This window comes from Maniola jurtina, chromosome 13, assembly GCF_905333055.1.
Source record: "Maniola jurtina chromosome 13, ilManJurt1.1, whole genome shotgun sequence".
NCBI classification, from domain to species: domain Eukaryota; kingdom Metazoa; phylum Arthropoda; class Insecta; order Lepidoptera; family Nymphalidae; genus Maniola; species Maniola jurtina.
The window spans coordinates 14,597,328-14,617,728 of NC_060041.1; the positions used below are offsets into that span (position 1 = coordinate 14,597,328).

Here is a 20,401-nt window from a genome sequence, read left to right on the forward strand (position 1 = left end):
CGTGGCATGAAGTCATGAGTATAGCGCTCTCTTCGTTTCATTTATTAACCCCCAACCCAAAAAGAGGGGTGTTATAAGTATGACGTGTGTATCTGTCTGTGGCATCGTAGCTCCTAAACTAATGAACCGATTTTAATTTACCTAGTTTTTTTCTGTTTGAAAGGTGGCTTGATCAAGTGTTCTTAGCAATAATCCAAGAAAATCGGTTCAGCCGTTTGAAAGTTATCAGCTCTTTTCTAGTTATTACTGTAACCTTCACTTGTCAGGGGTGTTATAAATTTCTAATTTACGCTTGTAATTATTTCTTCTGAGCAGGTTGTAGGTAGGTAGGTACCTATCTACACTGGTATTTGGATTATACAGTATTTAATAGGATGTGATCTTAGAAGAGTATTTATTTATTTATAAACAGCTTGTTTGTGCTATTTTTGTGCTTATACTTTTCTCTTTTTGTTACATATATTCTATACTGTACAAATAACATGCTAGGTTTTATTTAAAAATAAGTAATATAATAAAATAAACAAAAGTTATGAGCAATCATTCACACAAAAGCTTTTTTTATCGCACAAAAAAAAAAAAATGAATCACATAGATTTGCACTGGAACTACTTCCACTGTACATAGCACCTGAAAAAAAAGTACAGTATGAATAATTTTCATGTACATTTGAATAGGGCAACCACCATGTGAACACAAGCTTACAAGGCAAGTAATCTATCATCATTCTACTACTACTATAAGGTGCATCAGCAAAATTCGTTTGCGCAGAAAATAATTGCGAATGAACACTGAAATACAGACCTAATTGCTTTAAACCAAGAACAACGTCATGCTATCTCCTATAATTCGCGCGTACAACATATCTCGCGTAGGCAACAACCAATAGCGGACGGACGCGCCCATAGTTGCCAGATATATTATTTTCGCGCCATTCAAAAGTAAGGTTTCTGCGCGGGCACGTCGGCGTCAGTCATTACATACTCTTTGCTCGGCCTAACAAGGTCTTCAGAGACAATCAAGGACATAGATTTTGCTTGAGCGTATTCACCTTTTACATTGTTTGATGTTTGATTCAAGCAATTACTTGCTTGACGGTGATAGACAGTGCTGTTTGCTGGCTCAAGCTGCTTGACAGGCGCATCAAGCTGCTTGAGCAAGTAAAGCAAATCTACGTGTTTGACTCGAGCCGTTTTACCGTCTCCGAACCCCTTTATAAAAGTGGTAGTATGCTATAGTAGGAAAAATTACCATCTTGTTGTAATGTTTGCTTGCAGGTCATGTCATTATTAAAGTCCCAAAGCAATTGGCCATTCGCAGTAACTTCATCATGTAAATCATTCTGAAAATAATAACATTAAGTATATTAAAGCAAATAGCAATAAGTATGATATCACCTTTAATTGGGTATTTTCCTACTTTTGAATTTGATAAATATTATTACTTTATTATAAACTAGGATAAAAATAATGACGTACCCTGAAAAAAATATTAAAATCCAACAAAGATTTACAAAGTTACAGGCATTTTAATTTTGGAGTGGGAGGGTCTTCTATCCCTTTCTCGCAAAACGAAAATTTGTATGAAACCGCAGGAAGCTACTATGGCATTAGCACGGAGTGACGTCATAATGCAATTATCGCTATCTCTGTCTAATCTGAAATATTTAAATGCTTATAACTTTTTTGTTATTTGATCGATTTAATTAGTTTTTTCAGTTTACGTGATTGTTTTTATCCTAGTTTATAATAAAGTAATAAAATAATTAGAGTAAAATACCCCATTATAATCAGTAGTAAAACTTACACATCAATTGAACATTCGGTGCTGACATCATGTTCCCAAAAAAAACCCAATTTGATAAACTGATCTATAACCCAACTCTATAACTTCAGATTTCAGTGATCAATTTTTTTTCTTTGACTTGACAAAAAGTTCATAATAGAGTTGTATTTATAATTAGAAGACAAATTCTATTGTTCCAATTTGCTGATCTTATGCAACATATTTGCACAGCAACAGTAAAATAAAATTTAATAAAAGTGCTGTCAGCTTGGTTGATTCTGAAAATGCTGCATCAATCATTATCATAATATTTTTGTGATTAGTTCAATTTGTGGTATTCTTGTTGCAACAATGCATTGTAGCCAATAGTGACCAAGTATCACTAGCACATAACAAATCAGAGGTAATTGTGATTGATACATTGTAGACATCAAAGTACCACAGTAGGGTCCTGATCAGAAGTGATTGCAACCGTCACACAAGCTATTACCATTGTTGATATTTAGTAGAGATGCTCCAATCATCAATTCCAGCCCTCTACATGCAAATGTAGAGTACAAGCTGTGAACAGCCATTCTAAAGCCTTTGTTATTCCAAGAGATGCCAATCCCCTGAGCATAAAAATAATAATGACTTATACATTGCTACAATGTTTATTAATGTGATTGCTGAAATAACGATATACTGCAACTGTATGTTTGCCAATAGTGGTCTAGCCAAATATAGGTGATAGTAATCTCCAGACTGGGGGTCACAGTACTGCAATAAGCATGCAGATTTTGCCATCCATACTAGTAACACCTCAACTCAGCAAATATTTGGTACAAAGTAATTAATAATAAAATATGAGTATCTTCAGGCAATCTTTGGAAACTCTGGCATAGACTGCATAGTTTTCTTATTAGGTAATATTAAATATTGTTGCAAAAATTTATAACAATCAGGACTGATTTGATGTAGCTTGAGTGCAAAGAGTTTCTCTTCTTCAGTGTATCTGGCTCCTTTTGATTTTAAGCCAGCTAGCCTCAGTTGTGTGTCTATCAATGCTTTTGCTTTGGGAGTTAATCGTTTATATCTTTTGAGATATGGTTTTGCTGTCTCCTGCAATTTTTTAAATCTTGATTTTAATAATTTATTTTTTCTGTCTGCTTGTATCAGCTGACGTTTTAACTTTTTAAGCTCTCTGTATAACATTTGTTCTTTTTCAGAACTGTTCTCTTTGGTGTGACAAAATCTTTTCTCCGTGATATTAGAGGTTAAAGGGTGTTGTGTAATGGCTGGAAGGTTCTGCATTAGAGGGCAGGGTGCAGTAGCAGACATGGGATTCAGCAGCCGGGCTGGCGAGTTGGCTGCCATGGCTGGGGAGGCTTGTAACTCTGATGTCTCCTCTGCTGTGATTGACTCTCTCAACTCTTCAACTAAAGTCTCCAGAGTCCTTTTTTGAGCTGGCTGTACTCCACTTGCAGTGGGCTTCATGACTGACGGTTGTATATTAAGTTTGGGGTTATTATGATTAAATGGCACATTATTCTGTTCTTTCAAAGTTGAAAACATAATATTAATCGATTTTATAGTCTCTTTCTCAAGAGGTGACTTGCTTGTCAACAGATTTAAAACATTTGGACTCACATAAACAGCAGACTGCTTATGTCTGTCTGAATGTGTACTCTTATCAACAACTATGTTATCTGGCAGAACAAACACATTATCCTGAAAGTTATCCAGAGTGATCAATTGAGAATCTAGCAATTCCACAGGTTCTGTTTTCGGGTCCTCAATCAGTGAGTGCTTAGTATTTGTAGACATAAAGTCAAGACTATGTTCACCGAGTTGGGAGGGCAATTGTGTGCCTGCAACTGTCTGTGAAGCAACACTCACAGCACCCCTGGATGCAGCACTCTGCTTGGCCTCTTCCACAATGAACCTCCATGGCTGAGCATCAGAAATAGTCACTGTTTCTTCAGCAACTGACTCAGTTTCCATATTGCATTCCACTTTTGGTGACAAAGACTCGGCATTGTGCTGATTAGGCTCCGCACATAGGTCGCGGTCGCTAGACAACAGCTCTTTGTTACGCGTCAGACACATGACACGCGGGGAAGAGAGACACGCCGGTCTCTCGTCTGCCTGGGATGGCAAACAATACATGTTGTGATCCACCGGAAGACCATGTGTGTCCTGAACCTTGAGGCAAACTAGATACTTCACCTCCTGTTTGCCTTTTGTATTTTCTACAGACGAACATTTAATAAAGGTGTTTCCTGTTTGTCTCGTAGTGGATACTACCTTAAAGATGACGGGCTCATTGGCTTGTACAGGTTTTATTACTACACTATTTGCCTCGTTGTTTGGTTTATGGGGTGTTAAATGTAATAAAGGGATTGCATCCCTTCTTAATCTGCCTTTTTCATAATCAATGTGCTCGCGTATAAAATGCTTTTCGCATATTCTCATATACACTAGTTCCCGTAAGGAATAATTCAAAAGAAAGGGACATATTTTTAACCATTGTTTCCATTTCAATCCGCTCATAGGTAAACAGTGAAGATTATTTGGTCCCGTGTGCGTACAGTGCGGAACACAACATAATTTCATGTCGCGCATCGCGTATTGACAAACGTCTTTCGATTTCACTTGCTTTATTTTCCAATTTCTGGCTATCTTATTCAAAACATTGTTCCTTGTTTCCACTTTCAACAGTAAATACTCAATATATAATCAATGTACTCTGTGGTAAATATGATTCGTCCACCAGCTAAAAAATAAAATTAATTAAAAATTAAATTAAGAGCTAAGTCAAATCTAAAGTACAGTGCGACATATTTTTTTAACTAACTGGTTTTACGGCTCTGGGTTCTAGCTCTTTTAAGTTCAACAAGATTTTTTTGGCCAAAGAGTACACAGTTTACACTGTGGTGGCCACCGATCACAGATCCAAAGACTGCAGACTATAAAGGGAGACCACGGAGACACAGATCATCTTGTGACACGCTCTCCCCATAAACACATATGGTGTTGTTAAGTAAAAAATCTGAATTTTACTGCTTTTTTTAAAACAGTGGAGCCATTCCATATAAGTACATAACATCACGATATATATATAAATACAGCATAAATGTTAGTAAGTGTAATGTCTTTGCATAAATGTATCTGCATTTTGATTTTATAGCTATATTTAGCACTAGTTAAGTACTTACTTGAGTAGCTGAACATGATAGGTTGCAAGTCCATGACCTATCAATGGTTTTTATTATTTTTCCCCTGTTTGGAAATAGGGACGGCTTTCCCAATTTCTCATTCAGTTAAAATTAGATAAAACTTGCTAACTACTTACTACTATAGTGCGTTTCATCGAATAGTACCTATGGCGTTATGTTGGCTCCCCTGTCTGTCTAACTCATTGGCACCATATTTGCATAAGACGCAGATTTTGTTTATTTTCATTTGATTTTCCTGAATGAATGCAATGAAAATCAAATGAAAATAAACAAAATAGGTCATAGGTACTGTTCGATGAAACGCACTAGGTATACGCCACAGGTATACGCCCCCCGTCAATGTCATAAGTGCCAAAAGCACGCGAAAAGATCATGAAAAGGTCCTTGTCGGTCTGTAACACCACAGACCAGTAATATCAATACCTGTCACAGACATCGATTTTGGATTCTGTCTACGGTATCCCGTAATCTATATCTACGGTGCAGGGTGCAGTGTTGCCAGATGATATGTGGGCTGTACGCTGGCTGTAGTAAATGTGGAATGAATTTTGTAAGACAAAATCATTAAGGGTCATGAGACCGGCCTGGCCGCGAAATTCAAATTTAATTTGGTTTTTCGCAATTTGTAAACTAATACGACAACGTAGGCTTATAGTTATTTTATTTGCGACAATGGCAATATCATCCTCACAGGTTTATATAAAAATCTTTACTTGAAAAGGTCCAGTTTAAGAAATAAATTAAAGTATCGACTAATTTGTGAGAATAGTCCAGAATCCAGCTACATATTAAAAAAAATACTATATTGAAGATCTAAATTTATCTACAAAAATTATATAAATAAATAAATTAATCAAAAATTAAAATATACCTACCTATTGAATCAAAAAATTATATTTCTATCTTGGACATCCTTCTATATTCATTTAAACATTTAAAGAATAAAAATAAAAATATACAATTAGTAACAATAATAAAACTGAATAAAACTACTTCATTCGCATTGTCTCTATTTATCTCTTTATTAAAATATACAAGTCGCTGGAATATTCTGTGCTCGCTAGATGTATTGATATTCAGTTTGGATGAATGATTATCTCTATGATATTCAGTGATTTCTCATTCCTTTCCCAAAAGATGTGTAGATACTAGGTAGGTACAGATTAATAATATATTATCATTCTCCATCAACAAGTTCATATTTGACTAGTGAATAAAGTTGGGATGCAGGTATCATACTTGTACATGTTCAATCTTCAGGAGCTCGAGTTCTTTTTTCTGGTCAGGTTTCCAGACTTACATTACTGTTTATTGTGCGTACATTGCCTGCTTGCCAGAGTTTTCACTCCAGTCATCCAAGCTTATTTCTAGAAGCGAAGTAGACTTCACAGCTTTCCAGAGTGAGGTTTGATCACAAAAACCAGATATTCTACTATCCACACCAACATAATATCGCTTCTCAGGCATTCTTTACAATAGCTTTCATTGTGCTCTTAGTAGGTAGTTTTAAATATTGTTGCAAAAATCTGTAACAATCAGGACTGATCTGATGTAGCCTGAGTGCAAAGAGTTTATCTTCTTCAGTGTATCTAGAAGCCTTGCATTTTACTCCTGCTAATCTTACTTGTGTATCTATCAAAGCTTTGGTTTGACGAGTTAGATTTGGATATGCTTTAAGATATGGTTTTGCTATAGCCAGTATCCCATCTAATTTTGATTGTAAGCGTTTACATCTTAAATTTACTGCCTTTAGCTTAGCTTTTAGTATATTATTCTGCTTTCGTAACATTTGTTCATTGGGAGTACTGTTCTCTTTGTCTAAACGTACTCTTTTTATTTCTGTGTTAGATGCTAAAGGCAGATGCTGTTTGACTAGAGGGCCCTGCGTTGGAGGGCAAGGTGCAGTATCAAACATGGGTTTCGACACAGAGGCTGGTGTGTCAGCTGCCAACACAGCTGATGAAGGTTGGAATTCTGCCATTTCCTCTGCAGTAAACAACTCTTTTAACTCAGTAACTAAAGACTCCAGAGTTCGTGTTTGAGCTGGTTTCCTTTGCAATGGCCCTAATGCACTTGCAGTGGTCTCAGTAACTGTAGAATGGATACAAACATCTGATTGCTTATTAGGCTCAGCAGGAGTGACTTTTTTTGTTGGTGAAGATTTAGTATGAACATGATCATATGATAGAATACTGTGATTATTGGGATATAAATTTTTCTCAAGATGTGACCTTGATAACAAACTTGGACAGTTAATAGTAGATTGCTCTTGGCTGTCTGTGTGTGCAGACTGATTAGCAACTGTGGCACTTGGCAAAACATACTCATTATCCTGAAAGCCATCGTCGTCCAGAGTGATATACTGAGAATCATTTTCTTTCAAGGAGTGTTCATTATCTGCAATGTGAGAATTGGGAAAGCTGAACACTTGTCCACTGTGTGGAGTGGACAAGTGTTCAGCTGTTGCAGTGAAGTCTGTCTGTACAGCCACATTCAAAGCACCATTGGATGCTGCAGCCTGTGTTCCCTTTCCTATACTGTGAACCCATAAATGAGTATTAACTGTTTTTTGAATAATCTGCTTATGTTTTATATTATATTCAACATTGGATGAACAAGGTTCCACAGTGTACTGATTATGCTTAGGTGTGCAGCTGACAGTACTGTCTGGCAGTGGAGCTCCACAGTAAATGTTGTGATCCACAGTCGCAGCAGGCCCTTGTTTTGCCTTAATGCTTTGGACAGAGCAGTCACTCAACAGCTCGCTACTAGTCTGATATGTGACATATGGGGAAGACAGACACGCTGGCTTCTCTGCTTGGGAAGGCAAACAATACATGTTGTGATCAACCGGCAAACCTTGTGTATCCTCCGCTTTAAGATAAACTAGGTCTGTCACTCGACGTTTTTCTCCTATACCCTCTGTAGATGGACACTTCAAGGTGGTATCTGTTTCTGCATATAAGCTAGTAGGGGCCACAACCTTAAAGTTTACCAGCTCATTAGATTCTATAGGATTTATTTCCAACACTTTACTCTCTTTGTTTATTGTCGTGTTTGTTTCAAGGCCTGGCAAATGTAATAAAGGGAATGCGTCTTTTTTTAATCTTTCTTTTACATGATCAACATGTTCTGGGATAAAATGTTTCCTGCATATCTTCACATACTCTAGTTGTCGAAAACCATATTTAAAAAAAAATGGGCATAGTTTCAGCCAGTGCTTCCATCTTACTTTGTTCGTATAAGGAACACTGTGGAGTGCTGTTCGACTGTCGCAACCGGGTACACTACAAGACCTCATGTTGATGGATAGCTCAGGATTACTCACATTGATCACAATTCAGACGGGACTGTAGATACCATTCATTGCAGTAGGTAATTGGTCAAACTGCAACAATAAACTGTGCAGTGTGTCGAACAATGTAAGCGATTAAATATTTGTACAAAATACATTGTAAGAATATCCTATACTTTATTTAATGCCTAGGCCTAGACATGAAGCTTGAACTGAACTGCTGCTTGTCGCTTGAGTCTTGATTAAGTGTTTGTTATTTTTGCTTACTACGTACGTACCTAGTAATTACAATAAATTATTATAAATTAGTCTTTTATTCTCTTAAAAATATCCACTTTATTTATTTACATTTTCAAAACTATTTCAATATGATTTCAATGCCACAGACCACGAATCCGGTTCAATGCAATATGTTTTTTTTTTTCTCGTTTGGCTTTACAAAGATTAGCCAATGTCAAGTTTGTAGTTATTTGTAACAAGTTAGGGAAACTATTCAAGTATGGACCCCGTCTGTGCCGGCGCTCGCCGACATACGCACGGCACCCCCTTAAAGCGCTTTCCAGTCAGTTTTACCAAAAAAAAAACACTCCAAGAAGGCAGAGCACGCCCGCCAGCCAACACCAACACAGACGAAGTCATGCAATATATATGTCACTGTGTCACAGATATATAACACAAAAACCGAAAGTAAACTTTTTTTTCCAAAGAGTAGGTTAAGGTACCTTTTTTTTTTCTCTCTTGTCTGGCTTTACAAAGATTAGCCAATGTCAAGTTTGTAGTTATTTGTAACAAGTTAGTTAAACTATACAAGTATGGACCCCGTCTGTGCCGGCGCTCGCCGACACACGCACGGCACCCCTGCGCTTTCCAGTCAGTTTTAACAAAACACGCCCGCCAGCTAACACCAACACAGACGAAGTCCATACATATACTCTTTGGATTGTATGTACAATGTACCTTCGTCTTTACATGGTCTGTACTAGTATTGACTCTATTTAGCACTAAACCCATCACACCTAGATGGCGCTTTTCAAGTAGGCGTTTTGACTGCCCGACATACCATGCTAGTAGTGTATTACTCTATGGTCTGTACTCTGTGGCAGAGAGTACATCTCCTGTGGTTTGTCTCGTTTGTCTGTGGTCTAAACATGGCGATTGGTTTTGTTGTTAAATATCAGTGAAAATAGAAAATGTTAATAAATAAAAATGTTTAGAAATCAATTGAATTGTTTTTATACGCAAATTGCCATTGTTATATTAATTATAAAAACATGTGAGTACAATTGATATCCGAAACTGCTGTGTTAAAATCTCATTCATTTTTAAGTTATTTATTTTAACATTCTTGGAATATTTTCATTATATTTATAGGGCCTTGATTGAATATTACATCACAATAACTGTCCGGTAAAGGCGCGAGTTCGCGAGTTTTTCCCAAGGTTTCCCTTTTGCATCACTTCTTCAATATTCAATATTTTACAGGTCAGTTGACTTGTTATGGTAGATTTTTCGCAAGCTGTCTAAGTCTAACGGTATTTTATTAGTGTTAATGCTTTTGCTTTCTCTTTAGGCTAGGTAACTTATCTTAGTTTAGGTTATCATTTGAATTTCTTCCTCAACTTAGGAATCATCCTTTCAACTTATGAATTTAATCTTTTTTTAAATTCTTTTAGTTATAACTACCTATACATACTAAATGAGGTGCTTTGATTCTAATACTGGGTGGGTTTTCACTCTGTAGAGCACACTCTAGCTTGTAAGCCGCGAGAGAGTTTAGGAAGTCTGTGGTTCATACTGCAAAGCCCTCTTCTTGCCTTCAATTATTGAGGATCATTTTTGACAGCAAAGCAAAGCCTGAGACTCTTTGATGATTAGCCGTTCATATTTTTATTATTTATTATAGATTATAGACTAAGGCAGCTTTCGCTGATGGATCTATATCAGAAGTGCTTCAAGTTTCCCAAATGTTCGTCCAATCTATTTTTGAACTGATTAACAGAGCTTTACATAACCACATTCTTGGGCAATTTATTCCACATATGAACAACTGGTCAGAAAGTGTTTAAATGGATTTTAACTCTAGTATAGCTCCTTCTCAAGAATATGATCTCAAAATTTTGGACATTATAATAAATAATGATTTAGTATTTCGTATGTTTCAATTAGACAGGGGACTTTATCTAGCCTGCTTTTGAGGGTGCTGAGTCCAAGCTTTGCATGTCTTTGTTCATGGGGAAGATTTTTCAGTTCCTTAGGCAACTTAGTGGCTCGCCTCTTTACCCTTTCCAACAGTTCTATATCCTTAACCAAATATGGATTCTAGATCTGAAATGAATACTCTAGTAGTGGTCTGTTAGAAGTCTTGTAGATTTTTATAAGGTTTTCTTGACGGTGTTGAAGAATGCTTTTGTGGCTAGGTACAGGATTGAGTTGACCTTATTCAATGTGTGCTTTGAGGTCACTGCTTATGATCACTCTTAGGTCTCTTGTGTCAGTTGCTTGCTATCTCACCAATATGATACTTGAGGATTCTTTTTTCAGATGTGTAGAACAGTGCATTTGTTGACATTCAGTGACGTTAACCATTCCTTTATCCAATGTTCAATGCCTATTAAATTTTGTTGTATGTCACTCTGTTGATGTATAAGGTTCTCGAAGAATTTGGTTTCATCCGCGAATAATGAGAATGGGAGACTTATAACATTTTGCAAGTCAGTTAAGAACAATCTGAACAATATTGGTCCCAGTGCAGAGCCTTGCGGTACACCGCTGCTTAGCGGATGAGAACTTTATATTTAATTCCTAACCCTCGTGCGGAATTTCCGATCATTTAGAATGTTGCTAATCTAAAGTAGCAGTTCACTATGAATGCGAAGGTGTTCTAATTTATGAAGTAGTCCACTAATTAGAACCCTGTCAAATGCTTTCTCGTAGTCTAGATAGATATCAGTTGGTTGATGTTTATTCCTATTTAACATCCACTGTCTAAGATAGAAGGTTAGTGACAGTCAATCGCTTCGTGTGAAACCATGTCGTTCTCAAATGATTGTGTTTTCTTTTGTTATGGTTTTCGTATGTTCATCTTCACTGTGAAAATCAATAATGTTTAATTGCTTAAAATACAATAACCCTGAGTATTTAGAGGTTAGAGTCCCGGATCGAACCCCCGACCTCCTGAATAGGAGACATCTTAAGCACTAGGTTATCATGGCTATTTTAATTACTACTTAGTATATCTTTGCCCATTTTCCAGGCATTAGTGAGCCACAAACGCCATATCTAGCACTGTTCAGTCCGAGAGACACGGAGTACACGGACGTGCTGGTGCGCCGCGTGCACGACAACCTGACGCTGGTGTGCGAAGTGCGCGGTGACCCGGCGCCCAGGGTGTTTGTGTGGAACTATGTCGGCGACAACGGCACTGACGGGACCAGGTAAGTGTATATTTTGGTCTTCTACATATTAGGCAAACTAGAAACTTCAACCTAGTCCTTCCTAGAAAATACCACCCACTCTTTATTCAATCAGTCTCACCTGATAACAGTTATGTTCAACAACAATGTTGCATGGCCGAATGTTGTAATTTGATTGATCAAATTCATTCCGTCGCTTGGCGTTACACGTTACGCACGGTGTAGTGTGTTACGCGAAGAATACCTACCTACAAGCATGGGTTTAACTAAATGTTCTACATGTAATAAAAGTATAATGAATAAAGTTTTTGGTTTTGGGTCAACATTTTACACCGAATTCAAAAATTTCAGGTTTGTAACTCATTTAATCTACAAGCTAGAGACCTGTAACACACAGGCAGACAGATGTTTTTACCCTTTGGGTACAGAACCCTAAAAAGAATTTGTTGATAACAGATTTACCTTTATCAATAACAACTTCTGCAACATTGTCACCATCCTATGATCGTAATGATTTATGACTCTGTTCGCACATAATTATAAGTAAGTAAAGGCTTAACTTTAGTAATTTTGGCAGGTTCCTGACAACAGAGCCGTCTGGCACACCCGTGGGCAGCCGGCTGGAGATCACAGACCTGCAGCTGGCGGACAGCGGCCACTACATCTGCTCCGCGCCGCCCTTCAGCAGCACCAAGTATGTGCTGGTGCAGCCTAAAGGTGATTACTGCCTGTTTATCTTATTTCCATCCTCTGCGAAAGCAGACAAATTGTAAAGCACATAGTCATGTAAATACAATGTTATTCAAGCAACTGTTAGTCTATGTATCAAAACATAAATTTAAATTGTGGAAAATCTTTTTTCAAAAGCCAATCCCCGTGAACTAAGTCGCGGGTATATCTAGTATGATATAGATTTGCTAGCGGCGGTGTGCGTGCACATCTATATAGCTTACTTTGATTTTACTCACACTTAAGTTTCAGTAAAAATTTCAGTTTTTCACCATATACTTAACGAATAACGCTGTTTCGTTTTAACAGTGTCTTAAGTGTGAACAAAGTGAAAGTGCATTGTATGGATGTCAGGCTTAGAATGATAGTTGTGTCCAGGGCCACACCACTGCGCGCGGGGCGCGTTCTGGTGCGGCGCGCGCTGCGTGCTGCCCGCCTACGTGTGCGACGGCCGCAAGGACTGCGTGCACGCCGAGGACGAGGCGCCGCCGCTCTGCGCGCCCGCACCCTGCGCGCGTACGTACACACTCACACCCACACACCCGCACATAGACACACTAATTAATATATTTATTTCAATCCAATTTATCAGCCTGTATGCGTCCGCTGCTGGACATAGTCTTGACCGGAAAATCAAAGTTGCTCAGCAATCTATGGAGAGGGCTATGTTAGGAGTTTCCCTGAGGGATAACATCCGAAATGAGGAGATCTGCAGGAAAACAAAGATCACTGACATAGCCCAAACTATTAGCAAGCTGAAGTTGCAGTGGGCAGGCCATGCCTGTCATAGAGGCGCTGGCCGTTGGAGCTGGAAAGCCATTGAGTCGAGGCCGAGCAAGTCTAGTGTGGGATGCCCTCTAGCACGATGGACTGATGATATAAAGCGGCTGGCGAGAAGTGGCTGGAGGAGGAATGCTGAGGACCGGGTGTGGGGGCGCTCTTCAGAGAAGGCCTTTGTCCAGCATTGGACGTTCCCAGGCTGATGATGATGATACTCATAACATTATCCATCTCTGTTGGTCGCACAAAATGACGCGTTTGTGCCTGGATAGGTGGGGACAAGCTGAACTGCTCGTCGGGGCGCTGCATCCCCGAGGCGGCGTGCTGCCGGCCCGGCGCCGCGCTGTGTCGCCAGCCGGCGTGCTGCGACGAGCACTCGCGGTACTCCACGCTCGAAGGTATGATGTCTTGTCTCCGAAGCGGTCTTCACACTCACCGTGAACGCACGCCCTCGCTGCGAACTGCACGCATTGCGCTCACGGCACGGCGAGCCTCTATGAGTTGCCGGCCTGCGGTTGACGAGCGTAAGGGGTGGTTCAACCGAAATATAAACAGGTCAGGACGTAGTGCGATTCGGCAGAAGCCAGGCTAGCGATGGGAATGGGGCGGGTCAAAACCTAGCGGAAGAACTACTGAGTGATACCCGTGCAACCGTCAGTCGTCAAGGGACGAACACCGGTTTTAGTGGGTGCAAGCCCCACATAACCTCTCCGTTTCCCTTACACAGAGGGGTATAAAAAAAGGCTCGCAAACTGCGTACCCGCTATGATTCTTCGTAATAGTAGCGTGCGACGGTTACAGTTAGTAAATAAGTACCCGATTATCATCGATCGACAGGTGTGATCTTGGTTAAGCCTATAGTGAATTAAAAAAAGTGTTAGAAAGCAAATAATTAGATTGGTGTGTGGTTGTCAGGTTACGTGGAGGTGGAGTACCCGCCGCTGTTCGAGGACCGGCATGCGCCAGACGAATATGGCTTCATCCAGTCCACCATATACACTGTCACTGGTAACATTCATACATTATTTTAAGGGTTCCAGACCTATAAAGTGCCATTGGAACTCTGGCCAGCTGTCTGGCTGTATCTTTAAGCCATAATATGGGTAGAGAGCTTAAATTTTCACCGAATGTGTATTTCTATTGATGCTATAATAATAAAAAAAATGGCTGCCATAATAGTTTAAAAAAATATGTTATTTCTTGTACGAGTAACAATCATACACACACATAAATACACGCAAACTTTCGGTTGTATAATATTAGTGTGATAAAACTAAACTTTAATAACAAGTAAAGTTTGACAAAAATAAGGGTGTGTGTTGTTATGCAGCGTGCGCGCTGATCTTCATGATAGCGGTGGTGCTGCTGGTGTCCGCTCTGTGCAAGATGCACATGAAGCGCGCCGCGCTGCGCGGCTACGCCTCCGCGCACCGCGACACTGCGCATCACTACGCCGTGAGTACCCACACGCACGCACGCACACACGCACACACACACATTTAGCATTTCTATAATTATAAATCGGTCGATGGTGATATTGATATTAAATCGCTGCTAAATGTAAAGTAGAAATAAAGTTAGACTTTTTTGTTAATTGAATTTCTTTGATTTTGCACTTTTAGTGCGGTTACACACTGTATCGGATCCGAATCCGTCAAAATACGTTCCGTAGTAGTCATAGAACAATTTGTATGGTAGCTTACGCACTAGCTCCGACTTCCGTCATACGAGTTCTCCCCGTCTGATGTGCCTAGGATTCAAATCGGACATATGACGTAGATATATCAAAGATGTCCACTGAATAGCTTGGATTTGGATCAGAGAACGGATTAGTGCGTAAGCAATATCTGAGTTCTTATATATCCGTATTTTCACGGATTCGGATTGCATGAGAGCGTAACCGCTCTTATTGTTAATTATTTCCTGTTTACTTATTTCCTAACATTTTATAATTTTTCCTCATTTGTAACAATTGCCTGGTAACTCTGCTTAGAACGCTTGAATAATAAAATCAAGGTTTTTAACAATATTCATTTCAAACGGGACTATCTTTTCCTTTCCAAATAAGTAAAGATAAAGACTTAAGATAAAAACTACAGATATACTTTTTTAAATAATTAAATAGCGAGCAAACGAGCAGGCGGGTCACCTCATGTTAAGTGATTACCGCCGCCTAACATTTGCAGCACCAGAGGTACCGCCGATGCGTTGCTGACCTTTCAGAAAGGTCAGCAATTTGTTGGTTGGTCCCATGTTTGTAATTAGTTGTAATGGTAGTAGTAATGGTCCCTCGTGTCCAGGCTCGCTACCCGCCCCGATACGAAGCTGCGAGGCTTCTGGACCCGGGAGTCTCGTCCAGTCCCGTCAGGAATGCGCACAACACTTCGGTAAGTATAGGCTTCATTCATATCTACAGACGTTTTATTTAGCAGACACGTAACAGCACATAAATAAATATTATTAGTAAAATTTAATATGGCGGCTATATTTCACCAATAACCATTACCAAAGACAGATATGACACCGATAGCAGTTCATTGCTAGACATTATGACGACCTCCCCGGCGCTGTGGTCTTATTAGTGGGAGGTCTCGGGTTCCCGGAGTGTTATAACTGCCAAATCTCTGGTCTGGTCTGGAGTGATTCTGAGCTTTCTTAGGAGGCTCATAGTTAGCGACCATGTGTCGGTGATTTTATATGACTTGTTATCTATTGCAGGAGCTTCCCAGTCCAGACACGCCGTCGACGGTGGCGAGCGAGGCGCCCGAGGCCCCTCCGTACGGCGGGGGCTTCGGTCTCGCCAGGCTGTCCTCCATATTCTGCTCCCGGTATCGACAGGTGAGTTTATTTTTTTTATTTTATTACAAGCTTGCTTGCTGCAGTAGCCTCGTAAGAAAGCTCAGAGCCACTCAGCGGGCGATGGAGAGAGCTATGCTTGGAGTTTCTCTATGTAATCTAATCAGAAATGAGAAGACTCGTATATCAATCTTTGAAAAGTGCAACCGGCGAGTTTCTTGCTAATCTTTTCGGTAGAAAAGGCATTCCGAACCAGTGGTAAATGATTTTGAAGATTCAAAAGTAAAAGTTTGATTAAATAAAAATATTGAATTTTGATTTTTTTGACGCGGTTTAGATGGGACGTGCGCCTGCGCTCAAAGTGCGTGTAGTAATGAGGCACTGAAACATCGATACTTATAGCTAGTTCACTTGTGCAGGTGCCGACCCAGTGCTGCGACGTGGAGATGACGGCCGTGCGCGCGGCGTCGCTGAGCGCGTCGCCGCAGCGCGCGCCGCTCGACTACCGCTCGCCCGCCTGCTGCGACGGCGACCTGTACTACACCGACCCCGACCTCTCGCCCCGAGACCTCAACTACATGGCCACGCCCGTCGAGTTCTTCCGGCGACGCACCTTCCGCAGGAACACCATAGGTAGCTCCTCCAAGGGTTTAAATACCAGGAATAATAAAAGGTTACATAATAGGGGTTAATACGTGTGGTACTATTAAGAACCTCGCCTACGGCTCGGTTTTTAAACTCATACTTGTGTTTTAATACCTAATTATGTAGAGTTTCATACACTATTTATCTAAACACTATCTTAAAATCCAAACTATATAATCTTGTTATCATATTTTGTCATAACTTATAAGTTTTTTTTTTTTAAACCGCGGGAGAAGCGCTCGTACGGTACTTGTTCTTTAGCATTGAACCATAATAGGTAGAGAGTTTTTTCACAGAGTGCATATTTCTATTGCCGCTATTACAATTAATAGTAAAAATTTCAAAATGGCTGCATAAAATTTAAAAAAATTCATAGTGCAAATCCGACTCGTACTTAACTAGTATTTTATTAATTTTGTGAATTTCAGATAGGGTGATGGACCAGCTCAGTCAGGTGCAGCGGCCGCTAACGCTGCAGCTGGGCAGGTTCCACCTCAGCATCCCGCGCTTCCGGCGCGAGGAGCCGCGCCCCGACACGCCCAACGTCGCCGAGATCAACATCGACGACCTGGACTTCGTGCGAGTGGCGGCCGACGACACCTACACCCTCAACGGCAGGACGATAAGACTGCTGGGCGCGGAGTTGGAGAACTACCCCGTGCTGGACAACCGACCACCCCCCTACAACGAGGCCATGAGGCACAAGTACGGCCCGCCCCCCGAGTACCTCAGCAGGGAAGGCATAAACAACAACGAGACCGAGTCCGAAGCTCGGACTAACGTGGAAATGCCTCCATGCTACGAGGACCTAGCGTCCGGTGTGGATTCTAACGCCAATATCGCCAATATCACCATCAACGTTATCGATACCACCGATAATAACGTTAGCGATATCGCAAACGGTAACGTTAGCGATAACGTTACAGACGGTAACGTCGCCGGTTATAATGTCACGGTTAACTCCATTGCGGGGACTAACGTTACTTTTAATAGTATAAGCAGTAATGCTACAGAAAATCTTATCGCAAACGGTAACGCTTCGGTTACATCAAATAATAACGATACTACCGTTAACGATAACGATTTGTTTGTCAGTAACGATAACGTACCTGAAACGATAAGTTCCGTTATCGATAACTTGCCAGCCATCGATAGTGATGTGAACGCGAACGAAACGTTATACAGCGGTAGTACAGCAATCACTACATAGTACAGAACTGACTGATCGCCATATTATATATTTTTAAAACGCGTATCTGAAAAAGTACAGAGCGAATCTTGTTTTTTTTTTTCATTAATACAATGTGCCCTGTCATAAAGTGCACAGTCGAAAGAATGTGAAACTAGTCTCAATCGTTAAAAAGATCGAAAAAATCACCAAAACAGACAAATACTTTTCCAAATTTTTTCATTTTTTTTTTTAACAATTTTGGTCCTAGTTTTACGTTCTTTAGTTTGTACACTTTATGGCTGGACGCAAAGAGATCTATTTTACACTTAAACCCCCCGTGCGTAGCCGGGGCAGGCCAGGTAGCTAGTTTAAAAAATAACGTTATTTTCACGTTACTTTAATTTGTAACGGTGTTTAATCAGTGAGGTTATGTTCTAAGGGAAACTTAATTTTTAAGTGATATTATTATTAATTATATTTTTAGGATACACTTCTTTGACATCTTCTTTATAATATACTTTAAGTATTATAAATAATGAAATTATTGAATTCTCAGCGAGTTCCGACTACGCCGTGCCGGGTTTTTACTTTTACATTAACGTTTAAGGACTCTGAGGCACAACGCACACCAGCGGACTGGAGTGAATATCTCTTCACTCCGTCTGTACGCGACGGTCCTAAGAAATCAATTGCCATAACCGTTTACACAGCCAGATTCTTGTACTGGGTCCGTCTAAATATAAACAGCCAACTCCCGTCCTGTGTATATGTAAAAAGCGGTTAACTGCAAAAAGTCGTTTTTAAGTTTATTACCACTTTTAGCAGTTACACACTTTTAGAGACTATTGAACGAATTTTTTAGTCAATTTAGACGGTCAGGGAAGTGCCGCCCCGGTGTAATGGGAACTCGTCATTAAATTAATTCAAATTATTTAATGAAGTAAGTTACAATAACTATTATAAATCCATACTAAATATTATGATCTTAGACGGAGATCTATGTAGCGTACTTTGACTTTGCTTACATTTAAGACACTGTTAAAACGAGACCGCCGCGTTATACCGCTGGCATAAATCTGTCTCGTTTCACCTGAAACTTAAGTCTAAACAAAGTCAAAGTGCGCTCTATGGACTTTAATCCAAGTGCGAAAGTGTGTCTGTCTGTTACCTTTTCCCCGCGCTGATCCGATCTTGACGATTTGACAGATAGTTTGCGCCCTCGACGTGAGCTTATGGTACCCGGCAGGAAAGTGAGAGGTAACGGTTTCTAGAGCGTTGTCTCTGTCGTTGAGACCTACAAAACGTCACGCAGGAGTGACAGAGACGACGCTCTACGAAGAAATCTCTTTCTAAAGTTCGAAGTTGTAATTTTTCCTTCTTTTTGGTTTGGCGGCTATGCAGGGCACTTTACAGTTGCCGATCTATTGTGATCGCCACCGTTTACAGTTCTCGTCCAATACTGATTGCTGCCAGGAACAGCAGCAGCTTCTTGACCGATTAAGAAAGTTCCAAAAAATCAAAGTAAACTTGAATCCTCGCAGACAAAGTCGCAGGTATCAGCTAGTAAGTAACACATAGACAAGTTATTAATAAATAAGTGCCTTAAACAATGAAACTCAACTAGTCAAACACCACGGCTTTGCTCACTGTTGTAACGATCACCACCCTAGTTGTATGTTTAAATATTGACACTTCGCACCAGTTATTGATACTAGTGACAATTTTAGGGCAAAAAATACTGTACCTATCATTCTGTTGTTCTTTTGCTGAAAACCAGCTAACTACAAATAAGTGGTTTTAAATACATATCAAAAATTGCGGAATGGGCGGGATTTGATATGTAATTAAAATTACTTATTAATAACCTTGAAGGGTAGAAACCCTATCAAAAAATTTTGAATATAAAAAAGTAGTTTTTAAATTATCGCCAAAAAAAACAGGAATTTTGAAAAACTGATTTACTAAAGAAGAATGTACCACCCAGGTTTTTATCTTAATCTCTAAATATTAGTTTATATCTAAATACCCATGTTTTTGTGAATAACTCACAAACTGCTTTTTGCAGTTAACTGCTTTTTGGGGGTTAACTTGCAAACTGTTTGTGCAGTTAGCCGCTGTTTGGAAATAACTTGCAAACTATTTATTGCAATTTTTGGGGAACAAAATACTTTTTGCAGTTTGCCGTTTTTTGGGGATACGAGCCATCTCTTTAGAGTATTTTCGTATTTACGTAATACGCAGTGGCGTGCAAGTCACAGAGGCATAAAAGCTCTGCTTATCCTAGTTGAATTATTTTAATACTCATAATGACCTGCCACTAAATATAGGTAACCTAACTAATGTCTACTCTACACGCCACTGGCAAAATGTAAAAACCGATCAAGTGCGAGTCGGAGTCGCACACGAAGGGTTCCGTATATCGTATAAGAGTATGTACTTTTTTTTATATGGCGGCCATTTAAAAATTTTGTTTGCTATTGTAGCGGCAATAGAAATACACACTAAAAACAACTGTTTACCTATTACAGTTCATGAGATACAGCCCGTTGATAAACAGACACGCGGACGG

At 39.7% G+C, this 20,401-nt stretch overlaps 3 protein-coding genes across 5 annotated transcripts; 1 reads left to right on the forward strand and 2 right to left on the reverse strand.

Moving 5' to 3' along the window:
• Positions 1-478: 478 nt before the first annotated feature.
• Positions 479-4,389, reverse strand: LOC123871187. The gene is made up of 3 exons (XM_045914827.1): positions 1,807-4,389; positions 1,252-1,342; positions 479-630 (listed from the first exon to the last, which is right to left on the reverse strand). Exon 1 carries the CDS (start codon positions 4,387-4,389, stop codon positions 2,641-2,643), a length of 1,749 nt encoding a protein of 582 aa, XP_045770783.1. The 3' UTR covers positions 479-630; positions 1,252-1,342; positions 1,807-2,640.
• A 1,611-nt stretch (positions 4,390-6,000) lies between these two features.
• Positions 6,001-8,689, reverse strand: LOC123871186. Of its 2 annotated transcripts, none has more exons than XM_045914825.1 (2): positions 8,577-8,689; positions 6,001-8,391 (listed from the first exon to the last, which is right to left on the reverse strand). In XM_045914825.1, the coding sequence occupies exon 2, from the start codon at positions 8,302-8,304 to the stop codon at positions 6,463-6,465; it is 1,842 nt and encodes a 613-aa protein (XP_045770781.1). In that variant the 5' UTR covers positions 8,305-8,391; positions 8,577-8,689; the 3' UTR covers positions 6,001-6,462. The 2 variants fall into 2 exon arrangements, with proteins under 2 accessions (XP_045770781.1, XP_045770782.1); XM_045914826.1 differs by having other exon boundaries at positions 6,001-7,400; positions 7,863-8,689.
• A 747-nt stretch (positions 8,690-9,436) lies between these two features.
• On the forward strand, positions 9,437-20,301 carry LOC123871184. Of its 2 annotated transcripts, XM_045914820.1 has the most exons (11): positions 9,437-9,571; positions 11,552-11,732; positions 12,289-12,428; positions 12,819-12,956; positions 13,493-13,618; positions 14,136-14,228; positions 14,551-14,675; positions 15,521-15,607; positions 15,939-16,058; positions 16,436-16,649; positions 17,090-20,301. In XM_045914820.1, the coding sequence occupies exons 1-11, from the start codon at positions 9,505-9,507 to the stop codon at positions 17,869-17,871; spliced, it is 2,073 nt and encodes a 690-aa protein (XP_045770776.1). In that variant the 5' UTR covers positions 9,437-9,504; the 3' UTR covers positions 17,872-20,301. The 2 variants fall into 2 exon arrangements, with proteins under 2 accessions (XP_045770776.1, XP_045770777.1); XM_045914821.1 differs by lacking the exon at positions 13,493-13,618.
• Positions 20,302-20,401: the final 100 nt, after the last annotated feature.

Bases quoted from the DNA above. Each gene is read 5' to 3' on its own strand.
- LOC123871187 (XM_045914827.1), bottom strand. From the start codon at position 4,389: ATGCGCGACATGAAATTATGTTGTGTTCCGCACTGTACGCACACGGGA.
- LOC123871186 (XM_045914825.1), bottom strand. From the start codon at position 8,304: ATGAGGTCTTGTAGTGTACCCGGTTGCGACAGTCGAACAGCACTCCAC.
- LOC123871184 (XM_045914820.1), top strand. From the start codon at position 9,505: ATGTTTAGAAATCAATTGAATTGTTTTTATACGCAAATTGCCATTGTT. The intron at 9,572-11,551 runs GTGAGTACAATT...CCCATTTTCCAG, and splicing joins TATATTAATTATAAAAACAT to GCATTAGTGAGCCACAAACG. The intron at 16,059-16,435 runs GTGAGTTTATTT...TCACTTGTGCAG, and splicing joins TCTGCTCCCGGTATCGACAG to GTGCCGACCCAGTGCTGCGA.